Raw genomic sequence first — 26,978 nt, forward strand, 5'->3', positions numbered from 1 at the left:
TGAGGGAAGGCGATACCCTTCGTTCCTTTGCCCTTTCTCAAGCAGGGAGCGCATGTGTCCCTTAAGCGCATGCTCACTAGAGCTGATGAAGCCACTGCCCATTGTTCTGTGCCCATTGTCAACAAAGAGCGCGTGCGCTTACTTTGTGCGCATGCTCAGTAGATGTAAACGAAGCCCCTGTCCTTTCTTTCTCATCATCTCTGCCCTTTTCTGTTTGACATGCCTGGATCAGCTGGTGCCTTGAAGTGCTCCATTTACAGTTCAGTCAAACGCGGCCTACAGACTTTCAGTACTCACTGTTGTTAGATGACAAAAATAAGATGGTTCCTATCACCAGCCTGGCTACACACTCAGGGCATGCAAGTCATAGAATTACAGTAGCATTGCCACTTCCCTTTGCTAAGAGCATCTCTGTACAGCATGGATATGAATCATGCACCCTTCAAGACCATAGAATAATAGAGCTGGAGGAGACCGCAAGGGCCCTGATCCAGTCGAACCCCATTCTGCCATGCAGGAAATCCCCATCAAAGCATCCCTGACAGATGGCCATCCAGCCTCTGCTTGAAGACTTCCAAGGAAGGAGACTCCACTACACTCTGAGGAAGGAGTGTGTTCCAGTGTCGAACAGCCCTTACTGTCAGGAAGATCCTACTAATGTTGAGGTGGAATCTCTTTTCCTGCAGCTTGCATTCAATGCTCCATTGTGTCCTGTTCTCTGGAGCAGCAGAAAACAAGCCTGCTCCCTCCTCAAAATGACATCCCTTCAAATATTTAAACAGGGCTATCATATCACCTCTTAACCTTCTCTTCTCCAGGCTAAAGATACCCAAATCTTCCCCAGGGTCCCTTCTCTCTCCCCCACAATCCTCTGAAGCCCGTTTGGTGGGAACAAGGGAGAGGGCCTTCTCAGTGGCTGCTCCCAAGCCCTGCTGGAACTTCTCCCTGCTCTCCTTTCAGTGGAAGAAGATACAAAGCTTCTTGTGCCATGAGATTTCTTTCACACTGACAAGGGTTGGGCTTTCAATGCTTTGTACTGTAATTTAGAGTTTAAGGTTTGTATAGTATTTTTTTTTAAAAAAACATATTTTACATTTTAAAGCATAGATGTTTTAACTTTTAAAATTGTTTGGTTCTTTTTTTTAAATTTATAGTTATACATTTCAATGCTGTTGTGTTGTTTTTAAAATTGTATTAATTTAAATGTGCTTGAGTGCCTGTAGTGGGAAAAAGAAAGGATATAACTGAATAAAATAATAATAATAATAATAATAAAGGTTTTTAACAGTCTCTTAGATATTGTCCTTTAGTATTTTTAAACGTCTGTTTGCTTCAGAAACAATTGTTTCCCCTTATATTATATTTTAATTACATTATATTATATAGTACACATATTATTTGTTATTATTATTTATTAAATAAATATTATTTATTTATTAAATATAATTAAAATTATATTATTTATTAAATAATAATAATAATAATAATAATAATAATATAGTACACATATTATCCAGAGGAAAATATAATACAAATATAAATATAATATAATATAGACATTGTATTTATATTTATATTTTCCTCTGGATAATATGTGTACTATTTTTTAAAAAGGAAAAGCTCTTGTTGCCATGGCAACAGCGCTTCCGGGTTGGCAAGGCGGAAGAGGTGTGGAAGAACCGCCCCGCCCCTAATTAGAACAGCGAGACGGTAGGCCGCAGGCGCCGCTTTAGTTTCAGGACGCTCTAGGCGTGGTCGGAGAAACGGATGCTCTGGGCGAAAGGAATGAGGGTCACGTGAAAGCACGAGCTCTGCCGACTGCGCCTCACTCTGCGTGCAGTTGGGTGAGGCAGCCGGCCGGGGCTACTGGCGTCGCTGATTGGCTTAGCGGTTCGAGGGAGCATGCGCACTAAGTGTAACTGACGCCGGACAGGGCCGGGCAGACAGGGCTGTGCTCTTAAAGGGACCGCGCGCGGATTTGGAGGAAAAGGAGGTGGTGGTTGCTGTTGGTGCAAAATGGTGAGTGTAGACTGGCTTCTTCTTTCTTGGGAGGGAAGGAGATGAGTCCTGATTTACTCTTCTTCCCCAGTCTTGTGAAAGAAGGCTTGGGCTGCGGTGCAATTGCAATATAGTTAATAAATGCAATTGCATTTGCACTAGAACTGCAATTGCAATGTCAATGCAATGCACAGGGAAGGAGGGTGGATTGGGACCCCTTTAAAAATATGTAGTAATATATGTATGGGTTTATGTATTTTTTAGTTAAGATATTTGGAAAATTAATAAAAGTATTAAAAAATGTCCATGCATGGTCAGACATTTCAGGCAAATGACAAAACAAAACCTTCAGAGGGGAAAAAAGGAAGGCTGTTGGGTGTTTCTTCCATCCTTCCTTTCCCCTTTTAATGTTTTAGGAAGATCCTTCCTAGGAAAGAAACGGAAAGGGTTGTCTCTGTTTCTTCTTCTCTTTCTGCTCTGATCCAATTTTGGGAGGGTTGAAGGGAGTGTGTATTATGGATTGATATTGTCCCCCCCCCCCAATATGTAGCATTTGATTTGTAAAAATGTATATGCTGATCCATGATGGTGATTTTTGGAATAAATTAAAGCAAACAAGTAAAATAAAACTGCTCCCACAAATATACCCCATCATAAATAAAGTGAAATACAGTAAGTTGGCGTACAATTAAGGCTGCATCTACACTGGAGAAATAATGCAGTTTGAAACTGTGGAATCCTGGGATTTGTAGTTTTACAAGGTCTTGGGCCTTCTGTGCCTAAAGGAGCTGCTGCCTCACAAAAGTACGGAGCCCAGGATTCTGCAGGATGGGTCCATAACAACGAAAGTGGTGTCAAACTTCATTGTTTCTGCAGTGCAGATGCACTCTTACTTGTACTCTATCCAAAATGAGTATCTTTCCACTCCTTAGGGCAGTGCAGGGAACTGGTGGCTCTCCTGGTGTTTTTCTCCATCAGCCCCATGTAATGTTGGCCCCATAGAAAGGGATTGTGGGGGTTATAGTTCAAAATGATAATGGTCAGCAAATGGAAGGCAGTAGTGGAAGACTCAGTCAGGGAAGCCAAGTCCCTGAGTCTGCAAGACCTGGGGCTTTTGGAGAGGCACCTCCTTGGTTCACCATAAGTCTCCATGGTTTGGCTCGGTCATTAATCAGAATGGAGACTTTAATCAGAATGGAGACCAATAAATGGGCTCTAGAACAACTGAAGCCAGAGTTCCCCCTAGAAACCAGGACTGTTGTACTGTAGTTTGGATATGTCACAAGATGACATGACTCATTAGAACAAACAGTAATGCACACAGACAAGAAGGTAGAAGGCAGTAGGCAAAGAGGAGGACTATGCTCCAGAGGGATACACTCAATCAGGGTCTCTGCAAGACCTGAGCAAGGCTGTTGGTAACAGGGAGACTTGGAGGGCTCTCATTCATAGGATTGCCGTAAGTCAAAGTCAGCTTGATGGCAATTAACAATGCAACAACAGCATCTGTTGAAATTGCCTTAATAGCAAATCACTGCCACAAGATCAGTTTTGGAATCAGAGAATTGGAAGAGACCCCAAGGGCCATCCAGTCCAATCCCATCCTGCCATGCGGGAACTCACAATCCAAGCACCCCCCCAATTGCCACCCAACAGCTGCTAATAAACCTCCAAAGTAGGAGACTCCACCACTCTCCAAGGGAGTGTCTTCCACTGTCAAACAGCTCTTACTCTCAAGAAGGTCTTCCTAATGTTGAGCTGGAATCACTTTTTCTCTGATTTGATCCCATTGTTCTGTGTCCTATTCTCTGGAGCAACAGAAAACAAGCTTACTCTGCCCTCCATATGAGCACGTTCCACTATCAAACAGCTCTTACTGTCAGGAAGTTCCTCCTAATGTGGAGCTGGAATCTCTTTTCCTGGAGCTTGCATCCATTGTTCCTGGTCCTGTTCTCTGGAGCAGCAGAAAACAATCTTTCTCCATCCTCAACATGCCGCCCCTTCAAATACTTAAACAGGGCTATCATATCACCTCTTAACCTTCTCTTCTCCAGACTAAATGTACCCAGCTCCAAAATTTGCTCCCCATAGGGCTCGGTTTCCAGGCTCTTCACCATTTTAGTCGCCCTCCTCTGGACACGCTCCAGTTTCTCAATGTCCTTTTTGAATTGTGGTGCCCAGAACTGGACACAATATTATTCCAGGTGACCAAGGGAGAATAGAGTGGTACTACTATTTCCCTAGACACTATACTGTATTTCTATTGATGCAGCCTAGAATCGCATTGGCTTTTGTAGCTGAGGAGAAGCACAGGTTCACCATGCCTGCCTTAGGGCTACAGTTATGGTCATGAATGTGGAGTGAATATTTCCTTGTCCCTTGCTTAGGGCCTGAATGTAAATGGTGGACAGATGAGTGGATAAAGCCATGAGGGTCATGAACCCCCCTTTCGCAGTCCTCTCAGTGCCACCTTTACACCTGATTACTTCGAAGTAAGTCCTGTTGAGGGAAGCCAACATGGAACTGAAGGCTGAGCCCTTGGCCAGGTGATGGATGCAGCTTCCTTCAAGCGACTCCTGCTAAATGCATGGTGAAACCTGAAGTGGCTGCTGAGATATACTTGGGAGTTGCAAATTAATCTCGTCTGTGTTTTCTTGGAAGTAAATGATTCTGAATGAAATGTGGCTCATTTTGTGGAAGAGCTGGTCTAATCTGGAACGATAAAATCTCATCTTGTCTCTGTGTGTCATTTAACCCATCTCTTTCACCTAAAGCTTTGCTGTTTAAATTATATGATATGAGGGACTGGTTTACTCCTTCCCCACAATGTACCAGAGACTGGCATCATATTTTTGCACATTGGCTGTATTTTTCCTTCTTTCTTGAAAAGTCTCCAGGGATAGGCAGCTGACATTTGCTATTTGCACCGACCCACAGACCACCACTTTGAGTTGTTATTATTGTTGTTGTTATTTTGTACCTTCAAGCATTTCCAACTTACGGCAACCCTAAGGCGAACCTACCATGGGGTTTTCTTGGCAAGATTTGTTCAGCAAGTTTGCTATTAGCACTGATCAATTATGACAGTTGTTTATGCACTTTTCCTGGGAGAAAGGTTCATTGATCTCATTGGAGCTTCCTTAATGGAAAACATACATAGACTGCTTAAGAGCAGTTTTCATGCATCCTCTATTTTTAGGCATACCTCTTTATGAGAGTAGCCATTCTAGTCTACAGAAGCAATGCTAAACTTCGAATCTGGATGACTTCTGTGTTGGTTTATCTGGTGGGAAAGAGTGTGATTCCATGGCTCTCTGGTCGCTGCCACACTGCAGAATGAATGCAGTTTGATACCACTTTAATTATCATGCCTCTGTTCGCTGAAATTTTAGGATTTATAATTTGTTGCAGACAGAGAAGGCTAAGCATCTCACAAAAGTACAGATCCCAGAATTCTATATCATTGAGCCATGGCAGTTAAAGCAGTGTCAAACTGCATTAATTCTGCAGTGTGGAAACAGCCATTGTCCTCCAGATGTGGCCAGTAGATGCTGATAAAAGAGGATTGGCATGCCCATATGCCTGGGGTGGGGGTAGATGGGTTTTGGCACTCCTCAGACATTTCTGGTTCTCTGTAGGTAGTCCTGCCCTCCATCTTCCTAATGCTTAGTATGGAAATTAGCATTCTCTCCTTGGGTACTTAAAAACCTGTTGGGGTAACTTACACCCAACTTCGCGTAGAAAGAGCAAGACTTCGGTGGCCTCAAGCTGTTTATTGGTGAGAGGTCTTAATCTTAAATCCAACTGCATACAAAGAAATGTAGGGCAAGTCTGTATTGCAGGACCTAATCCAGTTTAACGGTCACAATGCCCACCCAAGAATTATGTGCTGGGGATGCTGATACAGGAACTGAGGCTTCTCTCCGAGATTCCCACCTTATTCCCAAATTAGTGTTGGTTTTACATTCATCGATATAAATGACAAAATACAGCAATACAGGTAAAAAAGCCCCTGCCCCAAGGAGCTTACCATTTAAAGGTAAAGACTGAACTAATGAAATGGAGGATAGGAGTAATGTAGCATTTAAGAACCAGTGTGTGGCATAGTGGTTTCAGCGTTAGACTAGGATTCTGGAGAGCAGGATTTGAATCCTGGCTCAGCCATGGAAAACCACTGGATGACCTTGGACACGTCATACTCTCTCAGCCTCAAAGGATGATCATGGCAAACCTGCTCTGAAGAAACCTGCCAAGAAAACCCTATGGTAGTTTCAACTTAGGGTTGGAGAAACTACTGGAAGGTATGCAACAACAACACATTTGGCGTTTAAGAGAGGTAATACAGAAGTGAGTCCTGATCTTTTCACCCTGGAGAGACGGAGGCTGGAGAATTCCAAAAGTATTTCTTTTTTACCTTGGCAACAGGGTTGTGACAATACAGTTGTGATGGTTCCTTCCAGGCCTGAAACCTCCCATGATTGGTACATAAGTTGTTCTGAGTAATAAATTCACGCGTCGCCACAAATGCCTAGAAGGCAACCTGTTCTAGAAACAGGGCTGTGGCTCAGCTGATGTCACTTTGTAATAGCATGCAATAATTATAACTGGGAGGTTGTATTTCTGCACAGTAGTTGTACAAGCATTCCTGCAAATCGCACACAGATGCCTTATAAAACTTTGTCGGCCCTTGCATCCTGCGCTTGTTTCTTCAGAAAGACCAAAGCATTGGTTCTTTTCTTGGGATGGTTCAGTTTGTTTCTTTCTAGTGTTGGTTTCTGGAAGATGCTCTAAAACTACTTTAGAGTCTTGCAGATGCACTAATGCAGGCCTAGGCATGGTTGCATAGTGTTCATATATCATAAGTCCTTCGTTGTTGTTGTGTGCCTCCTTGCCATTTTTGACTTATGGTGACCCTGTCATGGAGTTTTCCTGTTGAGTATCTTCAGAGAGGGTTTGCTGTTGCCATTCTCTGAGGCTGAGAGAGTGTGATGTATCCAAGGGCACCCAGTGGGTTTTTATGCTCAAGCAGAGATTTGAACCCTGGTCTCCAGAGTTGTAGTCCAGCTTTCAAACCACTACACTACACTAAGTACTGCAATAGTTATTTTCCAGTATCCAGGAACTTAGCAATTTTCAGGACTTACAATATATGAACTTCACACGACCAGTTTAATGAAAACGTATATAGAAGTGTTTAATTAACGCTTCTAAGATTTTTATTTCTGTTTGATAGGTGGTGTTTTTGTATGCCTTGTAATGCTTGGAATACTTAGGAGGAGATATCCAGCGTCCAAAACACACTGTAGAAATAATCTGGTTTGAGACTGCTTTAACTTCCCTAGCTCAGTGCTATGGAATCCTGGGAATTGTAGTTTATTGTCTGACAGAGAATTATTATTATTATTATTATTATTATTATTATTGTACTTTATTTATATTGCACTGTAGATTTACACAGCGCTGTACATACAAACAATAAAATCGATAAAAATGAAACCTGCCAATGGCGTACATTGTATGAAATACATATAAAACAATAGATAATAATACAAGATAGATAAAAAAAGATAAAAAAGCAGACAATAAATTAAAAAGATCAGATTTCAAATATCAAATCAAATATCAGATCTCAGATAACAATTGGATAAACAAAGGCTAAATATCTCTCAAAATGGCAGTTTTCAGAATTCCCTAGCATTGAGCCAGGCAGTTAAAGTGGTCTCAAACTGGATTATGTCTGCAGTGTGTTTTGGACCCAGATTGTACATATTACCGAATTTCTTTATTTTTTTGCCAGTGTGGCATAGCAGTTTAAGGTTTGGACTAGTACTCTGGAGGCCAGGATTGAATTCCCACTCGCCCATGAAACCGCCTGGCGGACCTTGGGCAAGGCGCACTCTCTCAGCCTCAGAGGCTTGCAGTGGCAAACCTCCTCTGAGCAAATCTTGCCAAGAAAACCCCCATAATTATTAGCTTTTTTTTTTTTGCATTCTCTCTTCCTCTCCTTAGAAACATAGATTTTCCTGCATGCAAATCCTGCTGTCTCTCCCCTCTTGCAAACATCCAATTTGCTCCTAGTAAATCACAGGGCAATAACTTTGCAAACCAGTAAACAAACACACACACACACAAAGGGTTTTCTCCTGCCCTGTTGGGTTCTCCATCTTTTTCTTCTCTCAATTGGAAAGATGGCGAGATAAAGATTTCTTCTTTACAGAAACCACAGTGCACCTTTGTTATCTGCTGGGGCTTGGTTCCAGGATCCCCCGTGGATAACAAAATCCATGGATGCTCAAGTCTTATTAAATATAATGACATAGCAAAATGGTGTCCCTTATAAAAAATGGAAAATCAAGGTTTGATATTTGAAATTTATACATTTTTGGATCATTTTCAAACCGTGTATACTTGAATCCATGTATAAAAAAATCTGTGTATAAGAAGGGCATTCCTAGGTTATGATATAGCCTTTATGTATATGTAGATTAAAGCCATTAGTAAACTTTTGTTTAACCTCCAAGCTGTTTGTGTTGTTTTTGGGTCAGACTCAGTTCTTAGAAAAGCATAGTTAGACAAGGACACCTTTCTGCTACTCTGCTGATTTAAAGCTAGAGCCTAACAGGCTTGGCTTTGACATTTTTGATATTTAAATATTGTTTCTTTGCCAAAGGCTGAAGCCTTAGGTGACTTGAATTGCCCAATGATAAGGCACACAACGACAACAAAGTGAGAGGTGAACTGGATCAGCAAAAACAAGCTTACTCCATCTCTCTATATGTCATCCCACCAGATATTTAAAGAGGGCTGTACTATTATCTCTTAATGTTACCTTCGCCAAGATGAAAATACCCAGCTCCCGAAGTCATTCCTTACAGAGCTGCCCATTTTGGTCACCCTCTTCTGGACATGTTTCCACAGTGGTACCCAAAACTGGATGCAGCACTTAGTCCAATTGGGTTTCAGTGGGTCTTAGTGCTAGATTGAATTCAATCCTGGCTTGGAATTGTCCGTGGCCACTCTATTGTAAACAGATCTTTGGAAAGTTATACTTTTGGACTACAACTCCCAGAAGTCTTTGATGGCATGGTTACTGGCCATGCTAGCTAGAGGATTCTGGGGGCTTGTAGACAACAAAGGTAGCCTTCTTGGGCTGTATGCGTGTACAGTCAGCCCTCCACATTTTCAGCTTTGACTTTTGCGGATTTGATTAATATATTTTCTCTAGGAATATTCTAGGATGGATGGATGGATGGGGATCTGATGGGATTTAACAGTAGGGAGAAAAGGTCATAGACAGCTTTGCAACAACGGACATAATTCCCTTCTGTACCTCCTTTGAGGTACATTGTGTCATTCTGAATAACGTTATCTGCATAAACCTATTTTGCATGCATATCTTTTCCTTCACTTTTTAAATTGCTGTTTAGGAAGCAGACCTCTGGGGTCTGGGATTTGTTTGTGTGTGCGAGTGTTATGTTATGTTATTTTTCTCTCTGATTGTATACATTTGATATTCTGCCCTTTGGTGGAAAGAGTGTTATAAATGAATGTTGTCGTTGTTACTGCTCGATAGTGCAGTGCCCTTTCAGTTGTGTTGTGCTGCGTTGGCCATGTTAGCTGAGGGATGGTGCAAGTTGTAGTACAACAGAGCTGGAAAGTGCCAGGCTGGGAAAGGTAAGCAAAGACCTTGGCTGCTGCAACACTGCAGTAATAATAATAATAATAATAATAATAATAATAATAACAATAAATATTTATGTATGTCCCTTCTTTCTCCGATTATAAAATTAAAGTAGTTTGACACTACTCTAACTGCCATGGCTCAATGCTATGGAATTCTTGGATTTGTAGTTTTGTGAGTTATTTAGCCTTCTCTGTCAGAGAGCTTTGGTGCCCTACCAAACTACAAATCCCAGGATTCCATAGCATTGAGTCATGGCGGTTAAAGTGATGTCAAACTGCTTCATTTCAGCAGTGTGGCAGTAGCCCACAATGGTAAATGCTTGATGGAAACTACTGCTTGGCAATAGATTTTTGGAAGTGAGGTTTGGAAATCCTCTCTCTGCAGTAACTTTTCCATTACAATCAGGTTCATGGATCTATGTACCTACTCATCCCCAAAAATTGTTGTAGCTTTTTCTCTGCTTGTTATATTGTCCAGCTTTATCTTCAACAGATGGGAAATCAGAGAGGCATGTCTGACTGAAATTAAAAACCTCTTGCTCATCCTCTTTTCTTTTTTTCCGCCCTCCTGCCTCCCTTCCCCCCTTTCTAGAGCGAGTCTCTTGTGGTTTGTGACGTTGCCGAAGACCTTGTGGAGAAGCTGAGAAAATTCCGTTTCCGCAAAGAAACAAACAATGCTGCCATTATCAGTAAGATGAAAAGCGCTGCCCACCCAAAGGGGAAAGATCTGGGAAGGGAGGGATGAGTCTGGGCATACATTACATTGTGTGGAGGATGGAGGAGAAGAGACTCATGCAAAGCCCTGTAGAAGTGTGGAGCTTTTTTTTTTTTTTGGTAACATGCCAACTTGGGGATTCTGGAACTTGTAGTCCAAAGAAGTAACTTTTCCATGCTTGGGTTCACTTGGTGCTGTGGAGCACAGAGTTGAAAGAGCATTGAATGTTTTGAGGATACCAAAGAGCCAGCATGGTTTGAGTGTTGGACTACAACTCTGGAGATCAGGGTTCGATTCCCAGCTCAGCCACGGAAACCCAGTGGTGACTCAGGGCAAGTCACACTCTCTGAACCTCAGGAGAAGGCAGTGGCAAACCTCCTTGGAACAAATCTTGCCAAGGAAACCCCATGATAAGTTCGCCTTAGAGTCTCCATAAGTCAGAAATGACTTGAAGGCACACAGCAGCAACAATAACACAATTCCATGTGTGATCTTGATATGGAAAGCCAGTGAGGGATAAAACAAAGGTCAGCACTATGATCTGGTAATCCCTGGTTGAGATAATCTCTCTCCTGTGTGTCTGAGTGGCTTTTGGCTACTGACATCTACTCTCAACCTTTTGCCTGAAAGTAAGACCAATTTACTATAGTGGATCTTCAACAACCTGGTCTTTTCCAGATATATTGTACTCTATCTCCTATCTTTCCCAGCCAACAAGTCTGGGGATGGTGGATGTAGTAGTCCAACACATCTGGGGTTTTCTGGATTGAAGGAGGTTGCCATGGGCGGTTAGCGGTTATAAGGATTCCTGAATACATGTGCATGAAGTACTTTACATAATCCATAAACAGAGATGGGTGTGAATTGGCCTACTTTGGGACATGCCACTTGCTTATCTTTGCTCTGATTTCTGTTGTTGTTGTTACTGTGTGCCCTCAAGTCATTTCCGACTTATGGTGACCCTTGGGCCCTATCACAGGGTTTTCTTGGTAAGAATTGTTCCGAGGGGGTTTGCTTTTTGCCTTCCTCTGAGGCTGAGAGAGTGTGACTTGCCCAGGGTCACCCAGTGGGTTTAAATGCCCAAGCAGGAATTCAAACCTGCATCTTCAGACTTGTGGCCCAGCACTCAAACCACTACACTACGCTGGCTCACCTTTAATGTCTGCTATCATAATTCCATATTAACCTGCAGATTTTTGAAAATTTAGCTTGAAATCTCATTTACTGATGCATATGTCAATATTTTTTCTCTCTGAAAATATGCATCATGTTCTTTAGAGCAAGTATGTTTTAGAGCTGCAGAGCTTCATTGCAGCAACTACCATTTGGGCAGACTAGAAGCGACATTTCCATCATCTTTACCTGCCATTTTAAGGACATGCCAGAGTGAAAACTGGAAAGGATTCCTGTACTATTAATGGCTGTGTAGTGTCACACACTCTCAGCCTCAGGGGAAAGCAAAGGCAAACCCCTCAGAACAAATACTGCCAAGAAAACACCATGATACCTTCACATTAGGGTCGCTATAAGTGGGAAGCATGTCAGGTAAAAGGTAAAGGTACTGAAACGCCCTCTTCCACACAGCCATTAAAGGACCAAAACCTGTTTCCAGTTTTCAGTCTGGCAATTCTAATTTCAGGGTGTGTGCCCTTCCCTTCCAAACCAGCTTAAAATTAGTTTTTTGTGGGGTTTTCGGGCTTTGTGGCCATGTTCTAGAAGATTTTCTTCCTGACGTTTCGCCAGCATCTGTGGCTGGCATCTTCAGAGAGCTTAAAATTGCCCCGAATGAGTATTTTTTGTTTTAAAAGGTCAGATTTCAGAATACTGTTGGCTCTCCATATTTGTGGCTTTGACTTTTACGGATTTGATTAACATGTTCTCTCTAGGAATCTCTAGGTTCTCCAGCCTGACTCTGTGGTCAGCTTCTGCCAAACGTCATACTGGAACTAGAGATTCCTAGAGAGAACATTTCTCTAGGCATTGTAGGTCCTCCAGCGCAATTTCATGGCCAACATCTGGTAGATCCTGATCACAGGATTGCCCTGAAGGCCCTGAGATTCTTGGGGAGTTGTTTTCTTGCGATTTCCCACTTTCATGGGGGTCCTGCTCCCCTAACCCCAACAGATGTGGAGGGTCCACTGTAAGTTATTTTTGGCATGTGTTGTGGCAGTGTGGTCTGTGGGAGATCCTGCAGACTGCATGAATTCCACTCTTTCTGTAGAGCTAAAAAATCATATTTAGGGAGTGAGAAATCCAATGGATAAGAATCCAACCTGTTGAGCAGCCTGGATCTCTCTAATCCATAAATTTACACACGAATAGTTATACCAAATAGCTGGTTTTCTCTTGGCAGCTGGAACAGCACTGCTACCATCTCTGTCCAGGTCCTTCCAAAGGCTGGAAATGGTGTATTCTAGAGATGAGAATCGTGTGGCCCTCCACATGTGGTTGGACTGCAAATCCCAGCAAGCATAGCCATCATAGCCAATGATGAGGAATGCCTGGACATGTTGTCCATATGGAAGACTGCAGGATTCCCACCCCAGTATAATTGCTAATCTTAGGCTTTGGATCTGTCAGTGTAAAGATGCTGAAAATTCCCTTCTTTGGTTAATGTTTATAGCCTTCATTGTTGGACTGATAAACTGGAATATATCAAGGCACGTTCTTCCCCTGTGTACCCTTTCCCCTGTACTATTTAACAGACTTCTCTGAACTACAGAGTTTGCTGGAAGTGCAATTTTCAAAAGAGTGGACTGTTAGTAAAAAAAAAAAAGGAGGGGCTTACATTTTAATAATATTTATACCTTCTATCTCTGCCATTCTTTGAGACTTTGAGGCTGTGAACCATTCAGAGGAAAACAGCAGTTGAAAATAATCTCCACTTTTCAATCTGGCAACGCTAGGCTCAGAGTGTTTCCTCCTCCTCCCAAACCAGATTGAAATAGCTGTTTTTTGATTATTTTTAAAGGGTATCTGCAAAAATTGAAGCATCAGTGCCAGCAAATATCAAGGAGAGGGATGGGAAGTGTGATTTTTAACTGATGCCATATGGCATTAAGATTTTCCTGGAGAAGCAAACGTTATAATTTTGGAGAGAAATCTTTGGGCTTTTCTTTGAGGATCAAAATAAGATGGACAACCTTGTGGGAAGAAAAAAAAGACTGAGCAAAGAGACCACGGCTGAGGAAGGAGAGCACATTCTCTATGTTGGGAAGGAACCCTGTTTAGTATCTGCCAGCTTCAGGTGGTAGAAGACCTGGCATCTTGCGTTGTTGTGAAGGGTACAATCTTTGCTGGATATCTGTCTGTGGCAGAAACAAAGCTAGACAGACTGAGGCTTAATCATGATCTCAGGAATGTTCATACAGATCAGGTGTGGTCTGTTACTAGAAGTTGCGATGTCATCTTCCAATGTGGCCTCCTAATTTTGAGGTTCAAAAATGTCTCTTACTTTAAATGGGTAAGAATATCTCCCTCCACCAGTCTCAAAATGAGGCACACCTGCCCATTTTCCATTTTAGCATCACCACACCAGTTCTAGGCCTCCATAGTCCTGGAAAAGGCAACTACCCCATCTCCCAAATGAAATAAAATGGTAATACACTTGGCCCTCTGTAGCTTCAGATCCTGTGCTTCAACCGTCCATGGCTTATTTTACTTATTTATTTTTCTCTTGCCTTTCTCCTGATATGGGGTCTCGAGCCAGCTAACAGCAAATTTAAAACAGTATAAATTTTATAAAATTCAGAAGCATTAAAAAGTATAAAGTGTACAAAAAATTAGATAATTTAAAAGTTAAAAATGTTATGCATTACAAATATTAAAATGTATTAAGAACCAAAATTAAAATACAAACCATGAGACTTGAATTGCACAACATTTCATCATCATCATAACCTTTATTAGGCATCTCAAAAACATAATACACAATTAAAATTATAACTAAAATTATTTACATAGATACTTTAAAATTCCTTCCTTATACAAGTTATTCTATGCACTACAGCTGTTCAAATTGTACCAAATTTTTGTTGCCTCCATTAGAAAATTTGACATCAATCGTGTAATCTGCTCATTACAATCCTCCAATAAATGCACTAAAGTTATATCCATTACACAGTAATTGATTTCCATCAGTTTCATTATCAATTGCACAACATTTTGAAAGCCCAACCCTCATCAGTTTGAAAAAACCTGAAAGCACAACAAAAGTCTTTTTACCTGCCACTGTCATTTTGTTTTTTACATTTTGCTCTGATTCCATCTCCATGACCTGCGGGTTCTGTGCAGGTCCCACTGAAGTTTGCTATTTGTTTTCAAGGTACTGCAAGATTATGGCCATGGGTAATACCTCCAGCCAAGAGAGGAGAGCTAGGAAAACTTATTTTCAGCTCCCCAAATCCCTGTTGGCTGGAGGGATTCTGGGAACTTATCTGAAAAAGTAAAAAAATTCCCACGCTATTCAAAAGTGGAAGGAGGGTAAAAGAGAGACAAAAGAGAAAGAGAGCAGAGTGAGTGGTGGTTTTCACATAGCACAGATTTCATTGTCTATATTTTCTTTTTTATTACAGTGAAGATCGACAAAGACAAGCAGCTGGTGGTTCTGGATGAAGAACATGAGGTTTGTAGAATCCAAAGACATAGCTGTGTTAGTCAGGAAAATCAGTATGCAAAGAGATCTTGCAGCACCTTTGAGACTAACTGAAAGAAAGTTGGTAACACGAGCTTTTGTAGACTTGAGCCTGCTTCCTCACATGTATCAGTGGAAGTAGGCTCAGGTCAACAAAAGCTCATGAGATTTGTAGGTACTAGTCCCATGGTGGAGTGGTTTCTGTGGCTCTGCTGTTACCTGTGCATTGTTTGGAAGCTGCCTAGAATTTAATCATAATATCATAGAGTTGGAAGGAGCCTCATGGACCATTGACTTCAATCCCCTGCTAAGTGCAGGGTCCCCAGCTAAAGCATCCGCAGCAGGTGGCTGTCCAGTGTCTTTTAGAAGACATCCAGAAAAGGAGACCCCACTACCTCTCTAAGCACTTGATTCCATTGTCAAATCACTCTTACTGTTAACACATTCCTCCTAATGTTCCATTGAAATCTACTCTCCTGTAACCTAAAACCAATAGATCTGGTCCTAATCTGCCCACTACACTGTGAGAGCCCTTGACATATTTAAAGAGGGCTATCATTCCACCTCTCCATCTTTTCTTTGCCAAGCTGGACATGCCCTGCTCCTTCAACCTCTCTTCATATGTTTTGTTCTCCATACCTTTTATCATCCTTCCCCTTCTCTGATCTCAGTCCCACTTGTCTGTATGTTTCTTAAAATGAGGTGCCCAGAACTGAACCCAGATGAGGCCTAACCAGTGCAAAATATAGTGGGAGTATTATTTCCCTTGACTTGGAAGCTATGCTTCTATTCACGCAAGCTAAGAAGGCATTTGCACTCTTCTCTCCAGCATCACACTGCTGGCTAATGTCCTACAGTAATCCCAAGGTCCTTTTCACATGTAGTACTGCTGAACCAAGACTCCTGAACCTTTTATGTTTTTAATATGATTCATAGTTTAATTCAATTTTAAAGTTGACTTTTTATATGGTTTTAATTATAATCTTTTCTAAGGTGCCTTGAGTCTTGGGGGCAAAGCGGGATATAAATACAGTTATTAATAATTAATAAGTACAGAACCATCCTATACCTGTGCATTGGGTTTTTGAGACCTAAATGTAGAATTTGCCTCTATTGAACTCAATTTTATTAATTTCAGCCCAGGTCTTTTAGAATTCCTATCTTCCAATGTTCCTATTTTCTAGCTATCCCTACTAGTTTTATATCATACACAAATTTTATAAGAATTTCCACCACCCATCAAATAAATCATTGATAAAAAATAGTGAAGAGTGTCAGCCCCAGGACAAGACCTGTGGTGCTCCACTTCATGCCTCTTTCCAATTTGAAGCACAGCCACTGATGCTCATTGAACACAATTTTTCATCCAGTTATGGACCCATTTGAGGGTGCTTCCATCTATGCCATATTTAGTCAGTTTACTATTCAAAATATGATGCAAGGCCATATCAAATGCTTGATAAGTCATTCATTTGTGACTTGTGTACAAGTAAAGTCTCTCTTTTCTTTTTTCCCCCAGGGCATTTCTCCAGATGAACTCAAAGATGAGCTTCCAGAGAGACAACCTCGATATCCTTTCTGTGGGGGATAAGGTTTTGTTTGGAAAATCCATTTCTTTTGTCTGTACTGGTGCATGTAAAGGCTTGAGCTGATGGGCTATCCTCTGTTTTAGTGTGTCAGCAAGGCCACAAAGGGAACCTGCAGATTCTTAAAGAAGAATCCTTTCCTTTCTATAGGTGAGTGGATGATGATTCATGAGACAGTGGTCAATTTGGCTTGGAGATTCTGGGAGTTCCAAAAATGGAGCATTTCCACACTCTGGGTTCTCCATTTCTTTCTGACTGTGATGGATGTGGCCAGCATACATTTAGAATGCCAGCTTGCAGACACTTTTACTCTTATTCATTTCTATGGGTCATTTCCAAAGAGAGGCATGGATGTGGTGTGGTGTGGCTTCCAAGTGTGTGATGCGGCAGCTAAAAAAGCCAATATAATTCTAGGCTGCATCAACAGGAGTGTAGTGTCTAGATTAAAGGAAGGAATAGTGCCATTCTAGACTGCTTTGGTCAGATCTTACCTGGAATCCTGGGTTCTGGGCACCATGTGGACAAGCCCAGCATTCAGCCTGTCTGGTGCTTCATCAAACTACAAATCCCAGGATTCTGTAGGTTGGAGTCATGGCAGTTAAAATGGTGTCAAACTACTTTAATTCTGCACTGAGGCAATACGAGTACACCAACAGCAACAAATAAAAGTGTAGCACATTATACAAGGCCTGTTTCTCATTTTTTAAAAAAAAGTTCAATTATCAGAGGCCTACTAGAATGAAAATGGAAGATTGCCTTAGACTTTATTGCTGCATGAGATGAGGGAAGATTCTACTTTAAGAAAGAAAGCACCCCCTTGAGAGGGGTGCCTTTTAAGTATTACATAATAAACTTTTCACCCTTTAAACTCTGGCTTAAAGATTGATGTACAACTATTGCAAAGGCTGCTTTTTTCCTTAACCTTAAGAAAACATTCATTGTCTACAGCTACAAGTACCAGCATGATGACGGGAGAGTCTCTTATCCACTCTGCTTCATCTTCTCCAGCCCTGTTGGTAAGTGGAACTTGATCTAACTCAGGTGGGACAACTAGGGGAGGCTAGCATTAGCCCTTTAGGAGATCTTGGGCTGCACCCTCAACAATCCCCCTCTTTCATGCTCCCCTAGGGATCATGGGGAGCATTTTGCCATATTTGTAGGACCCGAAGGCCACTTTAGCCCTAGAACAGGACTTTATCCCCACTTCTGGTTTCCTTGCTTCTGGTTTGCTTACAGTTTTTTTTAAAAGACCTTTTCTGGCCCAATAATGGTGGTGGTGGTGGTGATGATGATGATATATTCTTACCTGCCTGTCCCCATGGATTGAGGCAGGGAACAACAACAAATTAACAGTGAACAACATCAATTAAAATGTATTAGTTAAAACATGCAACAGTTTTAAAGGAGAAACAAGAGCCCTGGTGGTGCAGTGGTTAATTGCCTGTACTGCAGCCTTCTCACCCACAAACCACAAGGTTGTGGGTTCAATACCAGCCAGGGACTCGGGTTGACTCAGCCTGGCATCCTTATAATGTCACTAAAAATGAGTACCCAGCTTGTTTGGGACAATTGGCTTACACATTGTAAATTGCTTAGGGAGTGCTTAAGTGCACTGATAAGCGAAATAGAAATGTGTACATAGAATCATAGAGTTGGAAGAGACCACAAGGGACATGCAGTCCAACCCCATGCCATGCAGGAACTCTCAATCAAAGCATCCCTGACATATGGCCATCCAGCCTCTGTTTAAACACCTCTAAGGAAGGAGACTCCACTACACTCCGAGGAAGGAGTGTGTTCCACTGTCAAACATCCCTTACTGTCAGGAAGTTCTTCCTAATGTTGAGGTGGAATCTCTTTTCCTGTAGCTTGCATCCATTGCTCGGGGTCTTAGTCTCTGGAGCAGCAGAAAACAAGCTGGCTCCCTCCTCAATATGACATCCCTTCAAATATTTAAAATGGGCTATCATATCTCTTCTTAATCTTCTCTTCTTGCTATTGCTTGCTATTGCTAGAAACAAGACATACACATTTTAAAACAGTCCACATTTAAAATTAAAATGCATTAATTAAGACATGCAACAGTTTAAAAGGGCAAATAAGGCATGCACATTTTAAAGCAGTCCATATTTAAAATTAAAATACATTAATTAAGACATGAAACAATTTAAAAGGACAAATATGACAAGCACCTTTTAAAACAGTTCACATTCAAAATTCAGCACCTAAATTCACAATTTAAAAATCACAGGGATAAGCCTGCCAGAAGAGATTGCACTCTTCCATCTGCTCTCTTCAATGCTGTTTTAAATGTAGCTGTTGAATCTTTCGACAGGTCAGTCCACAGTTTAGGGGCAACTGGAGAAAAAGTCCTGTGGCTCACAGTTGCCAACCTTGTCCTGGCTGACAGGATTAAATGGCCTGGCAGGCTCCAAAACTTGATGGGAATGCCTCTCCGTCCCCATTTGGAGGGGGGTCTTAAGGGCCACACAAACAGCCCAGGGGGCCTATGCACAGCCTATGGGCTGCTCTTTGCTCGCCTCTGGTGTAGCTGATGGGAACATTCTATTTGGTCTAAAACAGTGGTTCCCAAACTTTGGCCCTCCAGGTGTTTGGGGTTTCAGCTCCCAGAATTCTTTGCTACTAGCCAAAATGCCTGGCTTTTGGGAGTTAAAAACACCCGGAGGAGCAGAGTTTGAGAACCAAACTGGTCTAAATTAAATACAACTGGTTGCTGTTCAAAATGGAAATGGCATTGAGCAAGAGATAATGAAAGCTGCCTTTGGTTTGTCTGGGAGAGATGTATGACTTGTTTGGATCATAAGCTACCAATTGAAGTACATGGGTTGCCTCTCCCAACTTAATTTACTGTATTACCAGAACATCCTGACAAGATCAGCACTTAATCTGCACTCCAGGAATAATGCAGTTTGACACTGCTTTAACGCCATGGCTCAATGCTATGGAATTCTGGGATTTGCTGTTTTGTGAGATATGTAGCTTCTCTGTTACAAAGTGCTGGTGCCACAACAAACTACAAATCTCAGGATTTAATTTTAACTCCCATGGCTCATTGCTTTTCATCCTGAAATGAAATGATCTGCACTTAATCTGCACTGCAGAATTAATGCAGCTTGACACCACTTTAACTACCAAGGCTCAGTGCTGTGGAATTCTGAAATATCTAGTTCTGTGAGTTCTTTAGACTTCTTTGTCAGAGAGCTCTGATGCCTCAGGAAACTACAAATCCCAGGATTCCATAGGAGCCATGGCAGTTAAAGTGGTGTCAAACTGCATTACTTCTGCAATGTAGAGTGATTAATGAATGTAGATGTTGCAGCTATGGACTGGAGAGAGACTTGGTCACACAGACTTGTCTAAAACCCATTAGGGTTTTAAGAACATCTGGAGAGGCCCTCCTCTCTGTCTCACCACCTTCTCAGGCTTCTTTGGTGGGAAAAAGGGAAACGTGGCTTTCTTGGTGGCTGTTCCCAAACTTTGGAACTCCCTCCCAGAGAGGCCAGACTGGCCCAGTCCTTGCTCTCCTTCTGGTGGCAGGATAAAACATTTTTGTGCCTCCAGGCTTTGACAGACTGTTGAGGATGGGCTCTTAATGCAGAGTGGTACTGTTTTTAAGGGTTTGTATAGTGTAATAGATTGAGTGTTGGACAGTAACTCTGGAGTTTGAATCCTGCCTCAGCCACTGGGTGACCTTGAGCAAATCACACTCTCTCAGCCTCAGAAGACAGCAGTGGCAAACCCCCTCTGAAGTAACTTGCCAAGAAGACACTATGATAGGGTTGCCATAAGTCAGAAACAACATGAAAGCATACAACAATATAGTTCTTAGTTTTTTGTGGGTTTTTGGGCTATGTGGTCATGTTCTAGAACAGTGATGGTGTACAGACCAAGTGCCCAAACTTCAACCCAGATCCCACTTATTTATTGCAAAGTGCCACGTCCCTCTGGCTTTCTAATAAGAAACTCTGACACACTCTGTGCTAGGGCGACAGCATGTGTGCCCACAGAGAGGGCCCTGAATGCCACCTCTGGCACGTGTGCCATAGGATCACCACCACTGTGCTAAAAGAGTTTATTCGTGATGTTTTGCCAGCATCTGTAGTTGGCATCTTCAGAAAATGCTGGCATTCGAAACATCTGGAATAAACTCTGCTAAAACATAACCACGTAGCCCAAAAACCCACAAAAAACTATGGATGCCAGCCGTGAAAGCCTTCAACTTCACAATATACAGTAGTTCTTATTTTTCTTATTTTAATGCATTTTGATACTTTTGATTGTTTTAATATAAGTATGTTTAATTGCATATTTTATACTTGCATTTAACTTTTGAAGTGTTTTTAACCTATATTGTTTCAAATGTTGTTAGCCATCTTTGAGTCTAATCATTGGGAGAAACACAGGATATAAATGAATATAATAATAGTAGTGGTGGTGGTGGTGACGATGTGCTTTTGCTTTGCCTCTTCTCTCCCTCTCCACTTCTGCAATTACAGGGTGTAAACCTGAGCAGCAGATGATGTATGCTGGTAGCAAAAATAAGCTTGTACAGACAGCAGAACTCACCAAGGTAAAACTGGAACAAAGATTATACGCTTGGTGTAAAGCTGGTTGCTATAACTCTTCCATCATTTATTAAATGACAGTTGTCAAGAGTGTGTTAGAAAGTGGTGGCGGGAGGGAGTAATATTGGGAGTGTGTATATCTTGACATTTACAACAGTTCTGTGCCAAGTGGGCCTGACTGGCAGTAGGTGGGTTGTCCTTATAATTACACTAAATTTAAATTCTATTCTGCTTCACCTAGTCCTACATCCGCTAGCTGGAGCACAGAGTAGATACTGAAAACACTGCCCCTTATATAATGATGTCTAGTCCCACAAGTAAGACGGGGCTCTCCAGCCCTAGTGCTTTAGACCTCACTAGGTATTATCTCCCAGTTTCACGTTGGTCTTTGGAATGATAGGATGGGGTGGGATCAGTCCCATTCTCCTTCCCCTTGCCCTGATTTGCCCAGGAATATTTTTGGGGTGAGGAAATCTCCCTGTCTGCTACTTGGATTCCGAATCTGTTTTGTTTTATTTTATTTTTTAAATTGTAGTTGAGACCAATGTGGGGGACACTGCCTCCCCAAGACAAGTCAATTTCCAAGTCTCTTTTTTGTTAGGAAAAAAGCCTTTCCTGGACCTAAAATGGGCTGGAGAGAAGTGGCAGCATTGCTCCCACTGAAGGCATTTGAGAGCAAAATATATGGTTTGATTTCTTCTCCAAAAATGTTTTTTTGGCCCATTAGGAGCCCTGTGACCCACAAATAGTTGAGGTGAGGTATTGTATGCAGCCCATGGGCCACACTTTCCCCACCCCAGACTTTTAATCTGCTGTGAATGAACTTAATTCTCTGGCCATGCAGTGATGCTTCATAGCCTTCTACAATAGAGTTACTCTGGACTGTGTTATCTTGTCCATTATCCTTCCCCAGTTAAACCCTTGCCTCTCACCACTGCAGAACACTTTCAGCCTGTTTTGAATTCAGTCACTGATTTGCATTAGGTTAATTTGTCCTGCATGATTGATCCTGGTTTTTTTTCCATCTTTGCATTTAAATCAATATTTGAGTCAATAGCTCTCAAATGCAGGCTGAACTTTGCTGCCAGAGACTGGAGAGGACAGAAGCTTTGGTCTTGCTTTTCCCTATCCTTCCAGTAGAGCAATGGTGGCCTTGTGTAGCTTTCTGAATGTTGTTTCACTGCAGCTCCCTGCACTCCTTGTTACTGAATATGCTGGCTTGAGCTGCTGGAACTTGCAGTTCTGTTCTGTTTTTTTTTACCCCACTTCCCCCCCTCCAACTCAAAGTGATTTACAAGATTTAAAGAAAAGTACAAGTAATAATGCATGTAATAATAAAATACAAAAAGTAAAGATTAAAGTGGCATTAAAAAGTTATGATTAAACTGCCATAGCATAAAAATCAATTTAAAACATTGATTTTAAAAGCAAAGACTAAAAGTAGTATAGTTATCCCTCTATATCTACGGATTCCTTATTCACAGATGCAACCATCCATGGCTTCAAAATATTTTTAAAAATACATAAATATCCAAAGCCAGACCTTGATTTTGCCATTTTATACAAAGGACACAATTTTACTATGTCACTGTATTTAATGGCACTTGAGCATCCATGGATTTTATTATCCACGGAGGGGTCGTGGAACCAAAGCCCAGCGAATACAAACAGCCCACTGCACTGTTCGTTAACAAAAGCCCTTTCCTTGTACAACCCATCAGTTCCCAAAGCCTGCTGCATTAGGAAGATATTCAGCTGTGGACAACATGAAAGAAGCCAGCCTAGCCTCCATAGGGAGGGAGCCCCTGAGCCATGGGGCAGCCACTGAGAAGGCCCTACGTTGCATCTCCACCAGCCATGCCTATGAATGTGGTGGGACCGAAAGATCAGCCTCTCTTGCGGATCTCAGGACCTAGGCAGGCTCATATAAGGAGATTAAAGTCTGTCCGATAAGCCATATAAGGTTTTGTAGGTCACAACCAGCCATTGGAATTGTGCTGAGAATCAGAATGTGTACCAGGTGGAGCTATTGTAACAAGGAAATACAGTAGCCTCTCCATTTTCGCCCCATAAAAATGGAAATTTGCTGATATTCAAACCCCATTGGTTTGAATGGCAGCGTGTGCCCATGGGTGCACACCCCAATTTGTCCCACTCCATTTGCTGCCTGCGAAAATGGAGGGGCGACTGTAATGTGTTCCTTCTGACCCAATTCAGCAACATCAGGAGGGCCCAGCTCTTCAGTAGAGGCTGCATTCCTCCTGTCAGCTTGCCACATAGTTGAACTCTGAGCCAAGCAAGCCCTGTGTGTTGAGCTAAGCTTAAGTACATGATTCATCCTCGGTTAGTCTTTCTGGGAACATTCATTCATTTTATTTATTACAGCAAATAGCCAGCATAACTTTCTGGGAACTACTTTTCCAGAATGTCTCAACCAATGTGGCCACTTGTAGTACAGAAAAAAATGTAACATTTACAAGCTCTGAAACTTGGTAGTGTTTAAAAAGGTGTGCGTGTGTGTGTGTGTGTGGGGGGATTGGGGGACATTGGAAGACTGGAAGATGTTTTCAAAGGTTGCAAAAATCAAGTCCAAGGGCCAGTTGGCTTGCACCCCTGCTCTGAAAGATTCACTTCCACGTGGCACATTAATTTCAAACACTGTGGTCCTGCGATTATTGGAAAAGGGTGTCTGTGAGCACTGTCCTCCTCATACCTTCTAAATTTAATTTTGGAAGATGGGAGGGCCCTGTCCCATAAGTCTATCATGTTCACATTCTGAATATGATTTTTTTAAAAAACAAAATCAGACTTGGGAACTGAGCCTTATGAGAACCACTTAGGGTGCATCTACACTGTAGAAATAATGCTGTTCGACACCATTTTAAGTGCTGTAGCTCCATCCTATGGAATCCTGGGATTTGTTGTCTTATCTTTAGCCTTCTCTATCAAAGAGTGCTGGTGCCTCGCAAAAACTACAAATCCCAGGATTTTGCAGGATGGAGTCTTGGCAGTTAAAGTGGTGTTAAACTACATTATCTCTACAGCGTCACTGCACCCTTGGGAGTGGATAGATTTAGCTTAGAAAAGAGAAGCGATTGGTGACACAGACGTTGGCTGGTCATCTTTCAGGAGTGCTTTAGTTATGTCTTGCTACATGGCAGGGGGTTGGACTGGATGATCCCTGAGGTCCCTTCCAACGCTATGACTCTCTGATTCTAGGTATTTGAAATCAGGAATACAGAAGACCTCACCGAGGAATGGCTCCGGGAGAAGTTGGGCTTCTTCCACTGAACAGCGCATGAAACATTCCGTCCTGGCGCAAACTGGAACCAGATGCGACTCCTCCTTTTTTAGAGCTACAAAAAAGAAGGCACTGTACTTAAGGTGGTTTCCTGCAGTGTGTGTATATGTATGTACATATATATATTTTTGTGCGTGCAAAGTTTATACAGACGAGGGGAGGAGCAGCGTCTCCTGCATAACCAAACTTTGCCCAGGTTTTTTTTCTTCCCCCTTTCCTTCTTCGTAACTGTTTAAAAGGGAACAACTTCTCTTCTGCAGGGACAATTTTCTCTTTCTTCTCTATCTCTTTTTGGTTTTGTTTTGTTTTTAACTCACGTGACTAATATTTCTATATGGCTTGATCCAGAACTTGTAACTGTTTACCATTATGGGGCACGGTCTCTATAGGATTCCTTCCTGCACATGCCCTGTAGAGACAAAACGCAGCCTTCAGTATTGCTCTGGTTTGTATCTGTGTGTTTTTTGGGGGTGCAGGGCTTAGGGAAACATCCCTGGTCGGGTTTACTCACCCATAAGCGGCAATTGCATCCCCCTTTTTTTTTTTGACAGAGACTGGATACTAATTCCTTGTATGCGAAAACAGTACTGTATTTAATGGCGTAATCAGTGCTTGGGAGGGAACACATCTCTTGCAATTCCCAGAATCCCCTAGCTAGCATGGCCGTGCTGGCTGGGGGATTCTGGGTGTTGTATTTTTAAAGGACCTTTCCCAAGCTCTCTTGGTTTATTCTTAAGCACCAAAAGGTCCAAACTGCCTCATATGCAATCCTTCTCAAATATGGATATTAATCATTTATTCTGGAAGGCCCCAGTTTGTCCATCTTTCTGAGACCTGACAATTTCCTTTTTGCTAAAAATTCCAGTGAGGATTTTGGTTGATCACGTAGCAACATGATTCTCACTTTGGGTCAGAAGTTTGACCCACCTATTTTTGTGTGTGTGCGTTTCTAGACGATAGCATTTGTATTAGTCTAACAGAGAGTAGATATAAGCAGCAACAACAACAACCTTTTAAGGGCTCGATAACGCTCGGGTGGACATCTATTCCAGAAGTCTTTCTACTTAAATTTCCTGTACTCTTGACTTCTCTTGTCTTTTTTATACAAGTACTTCTCAGTCTTTGTGCCTTTTAAAAAAAAGTCTCTCAATTGATTGTAAGAAAAGTGTACACTGCCAGTTTTTTTAAAACACTAAATTTGATTCAGGCCGATTTTATCTACAAATGAACAAGAGCCCCACGGTGTCTGATCTCTCTCTTTTCCTGTTAATTTCATTTGGAGTAACACATGCCATGGCATGTATTGCCATGCATAAAAGCAAGATTATTTGGGCATGGCAAAAACTCTGACCAAAAAAATGTCCTTTTACTTTTCCTATCCTCCACTTGTTCCTTATTTTTTTCCTCCTTAAATGTTTGTCAGGGTCCACAGTTGTTACCCAAGATTTGTAAGGACATCTGTGTTCAAGATTGCAGAATTTAGCTTCCTAACTTTCTTGACTTTTTTGTTTGTTCTCTGAAGCTTTTCCCTACCCTCGAGGGCTCCTGAGCTCTTGGAAGCCAGATGTATTTCTATGGTTAAAGAGGATGAGGGAGAGCCAGGTGTCAGTTCTCTGCCTACATCTTTGCCTTTCTTCTTGACTGCAATACAGCTCCTGTATTTGCGGGATCAGTATCTGCATCTGAAAAAATATGGTCTCTCTAAGCATCTGGAGGTCCTCCAGCATGACTCTATGGGCAACCTCTGGCAGAAATTGACCAGAGAATCACATTGGAGGACCCTCAGATGTCTAAAGAAAACACATCTCTGGGCATCTGGGGGCCCTCCAGCATGACTCTACTATCAATTTCCGCTGGAAATACAGGGTTTGCTATTATCCATGATTTTTACTCTCCACAGAAAGTCTGGGAATGTATCCTCTGTGGATATAGGTGTCATACTGTATTAACATTCAGAATAAATTCTGCGGACCATATAATCTTGTCTTTCTTGCACAACTTGGAATTGCTTGCATTCAAAACATACCCCCCCCCCTTTTTTTTAAATGATCCAATGTATTATTTAGACCTGCCCCTATCTAGACTTTCCCCCTGGAGCAGAAGGCAGCCAGAGTTCAGCCTTCCAGACATAGTTGGATTGAATAAGAGCTCTTACTGTTCCTCACTGTTGGATCTGCTGGCCAGGGCTGATGAGAATGGCAGTCCAAGAACATCTGAAGGGCTGCACATTGTTAGTGCCCTTGCTATCTTGAAGAGTGGTTCTCAACTTGGGTCTTTCAGAAATTTTTGGACACTGATTCCCAGAATCTCTTGCTTATGACCATGCTGGTAGGGTTTTTGAGAAATAAAGTCTGAAGCATCTGGAGGAGCAGAGATTGAGAATTGCTGCTGTAGAGTGGCCTTCTCCAACTCTCCAAATGCGTTTCACTACATTTCACATAGTCAGATGTGTTGGATCACTGTGGTAAAAGTGGAT

The 26,978-nt window shown here is 41.9% G+C and overlaps 1 protein-coding gene across 2 annotated transcripts; it reads left to right on the plus strand.

Annotated features, from left to right (window-relative positions):
* Positions 1 to 1,032: 1,032 nt before the first annotated feature.
* Positions 1,033 to 26,476, plus strand: GMFB (glia maturation factor beta). 2 transcript variants are annotated; one of them, XM_042441263.1, is made up of 7 exons: positions 1,033 to 1,055; positions 10,274 to 10,370; positions 14,971 to 15,020; positions 16,549 to 16,598; positions 17,549 to 17,631; positions 21,133 to 21,206; positions 24,421 to 26,476. In XM_042441263.1, coding segments are annotated over exons 2-7 (330 nt in total). In that variant the 5' UTR covers positions 1,033 to 1,055; positions 10,274 to 10,369; the 3' UTR covers positions 24,493 to 26,476. The 2 variants fall into 2 exon arrangements, with proteins under 2 accessions (XP_042297197.1, XP_042297186.1); XM_042441252.1 differs by lacking the exon at positions 1,033 to 1,055 and adding an exon at positions 1,880 to 2,019.
* The last annotated feature ends 502 nt before the right edge of the window (positions 26,477 to 26,978 follow it).

Source organism: Sceloporus undulatus, chromosome 1, assembly GCF_019175285.1.
Source record: "Sceloporus undulatus isolate JIND9_A2432 ecotype Alabama chromosome 1, SceUnd_v1.1, whole genome shotgun sequence".
Classification (NCBI taxonomy): domain Eukaryota; kingdom Metazoa; phylum Chordata; class Lepidosauria; order Squamata; family Phrynosomatidae; genus Sceloporus; species Sceloporus undulatus.

Coding starts and splice junctions, on each gene's coding strand:
- GMFB (XM_042441252.1), top strand. Junction 16,599..17,548: donor CTTCCAGAGAGACAACCTCG/ATATCCTTTCTG, acceptor CCTTAAGAAAAC/ATTCATTGTCTACAGCTACA. Junction 21,207..24,420: donor AGACAGCAGAACTCACCAAG/GTAAAACTGGAA, acceptor CTCTGATTCTAG/GTATTTGAAATCAGGAATAC.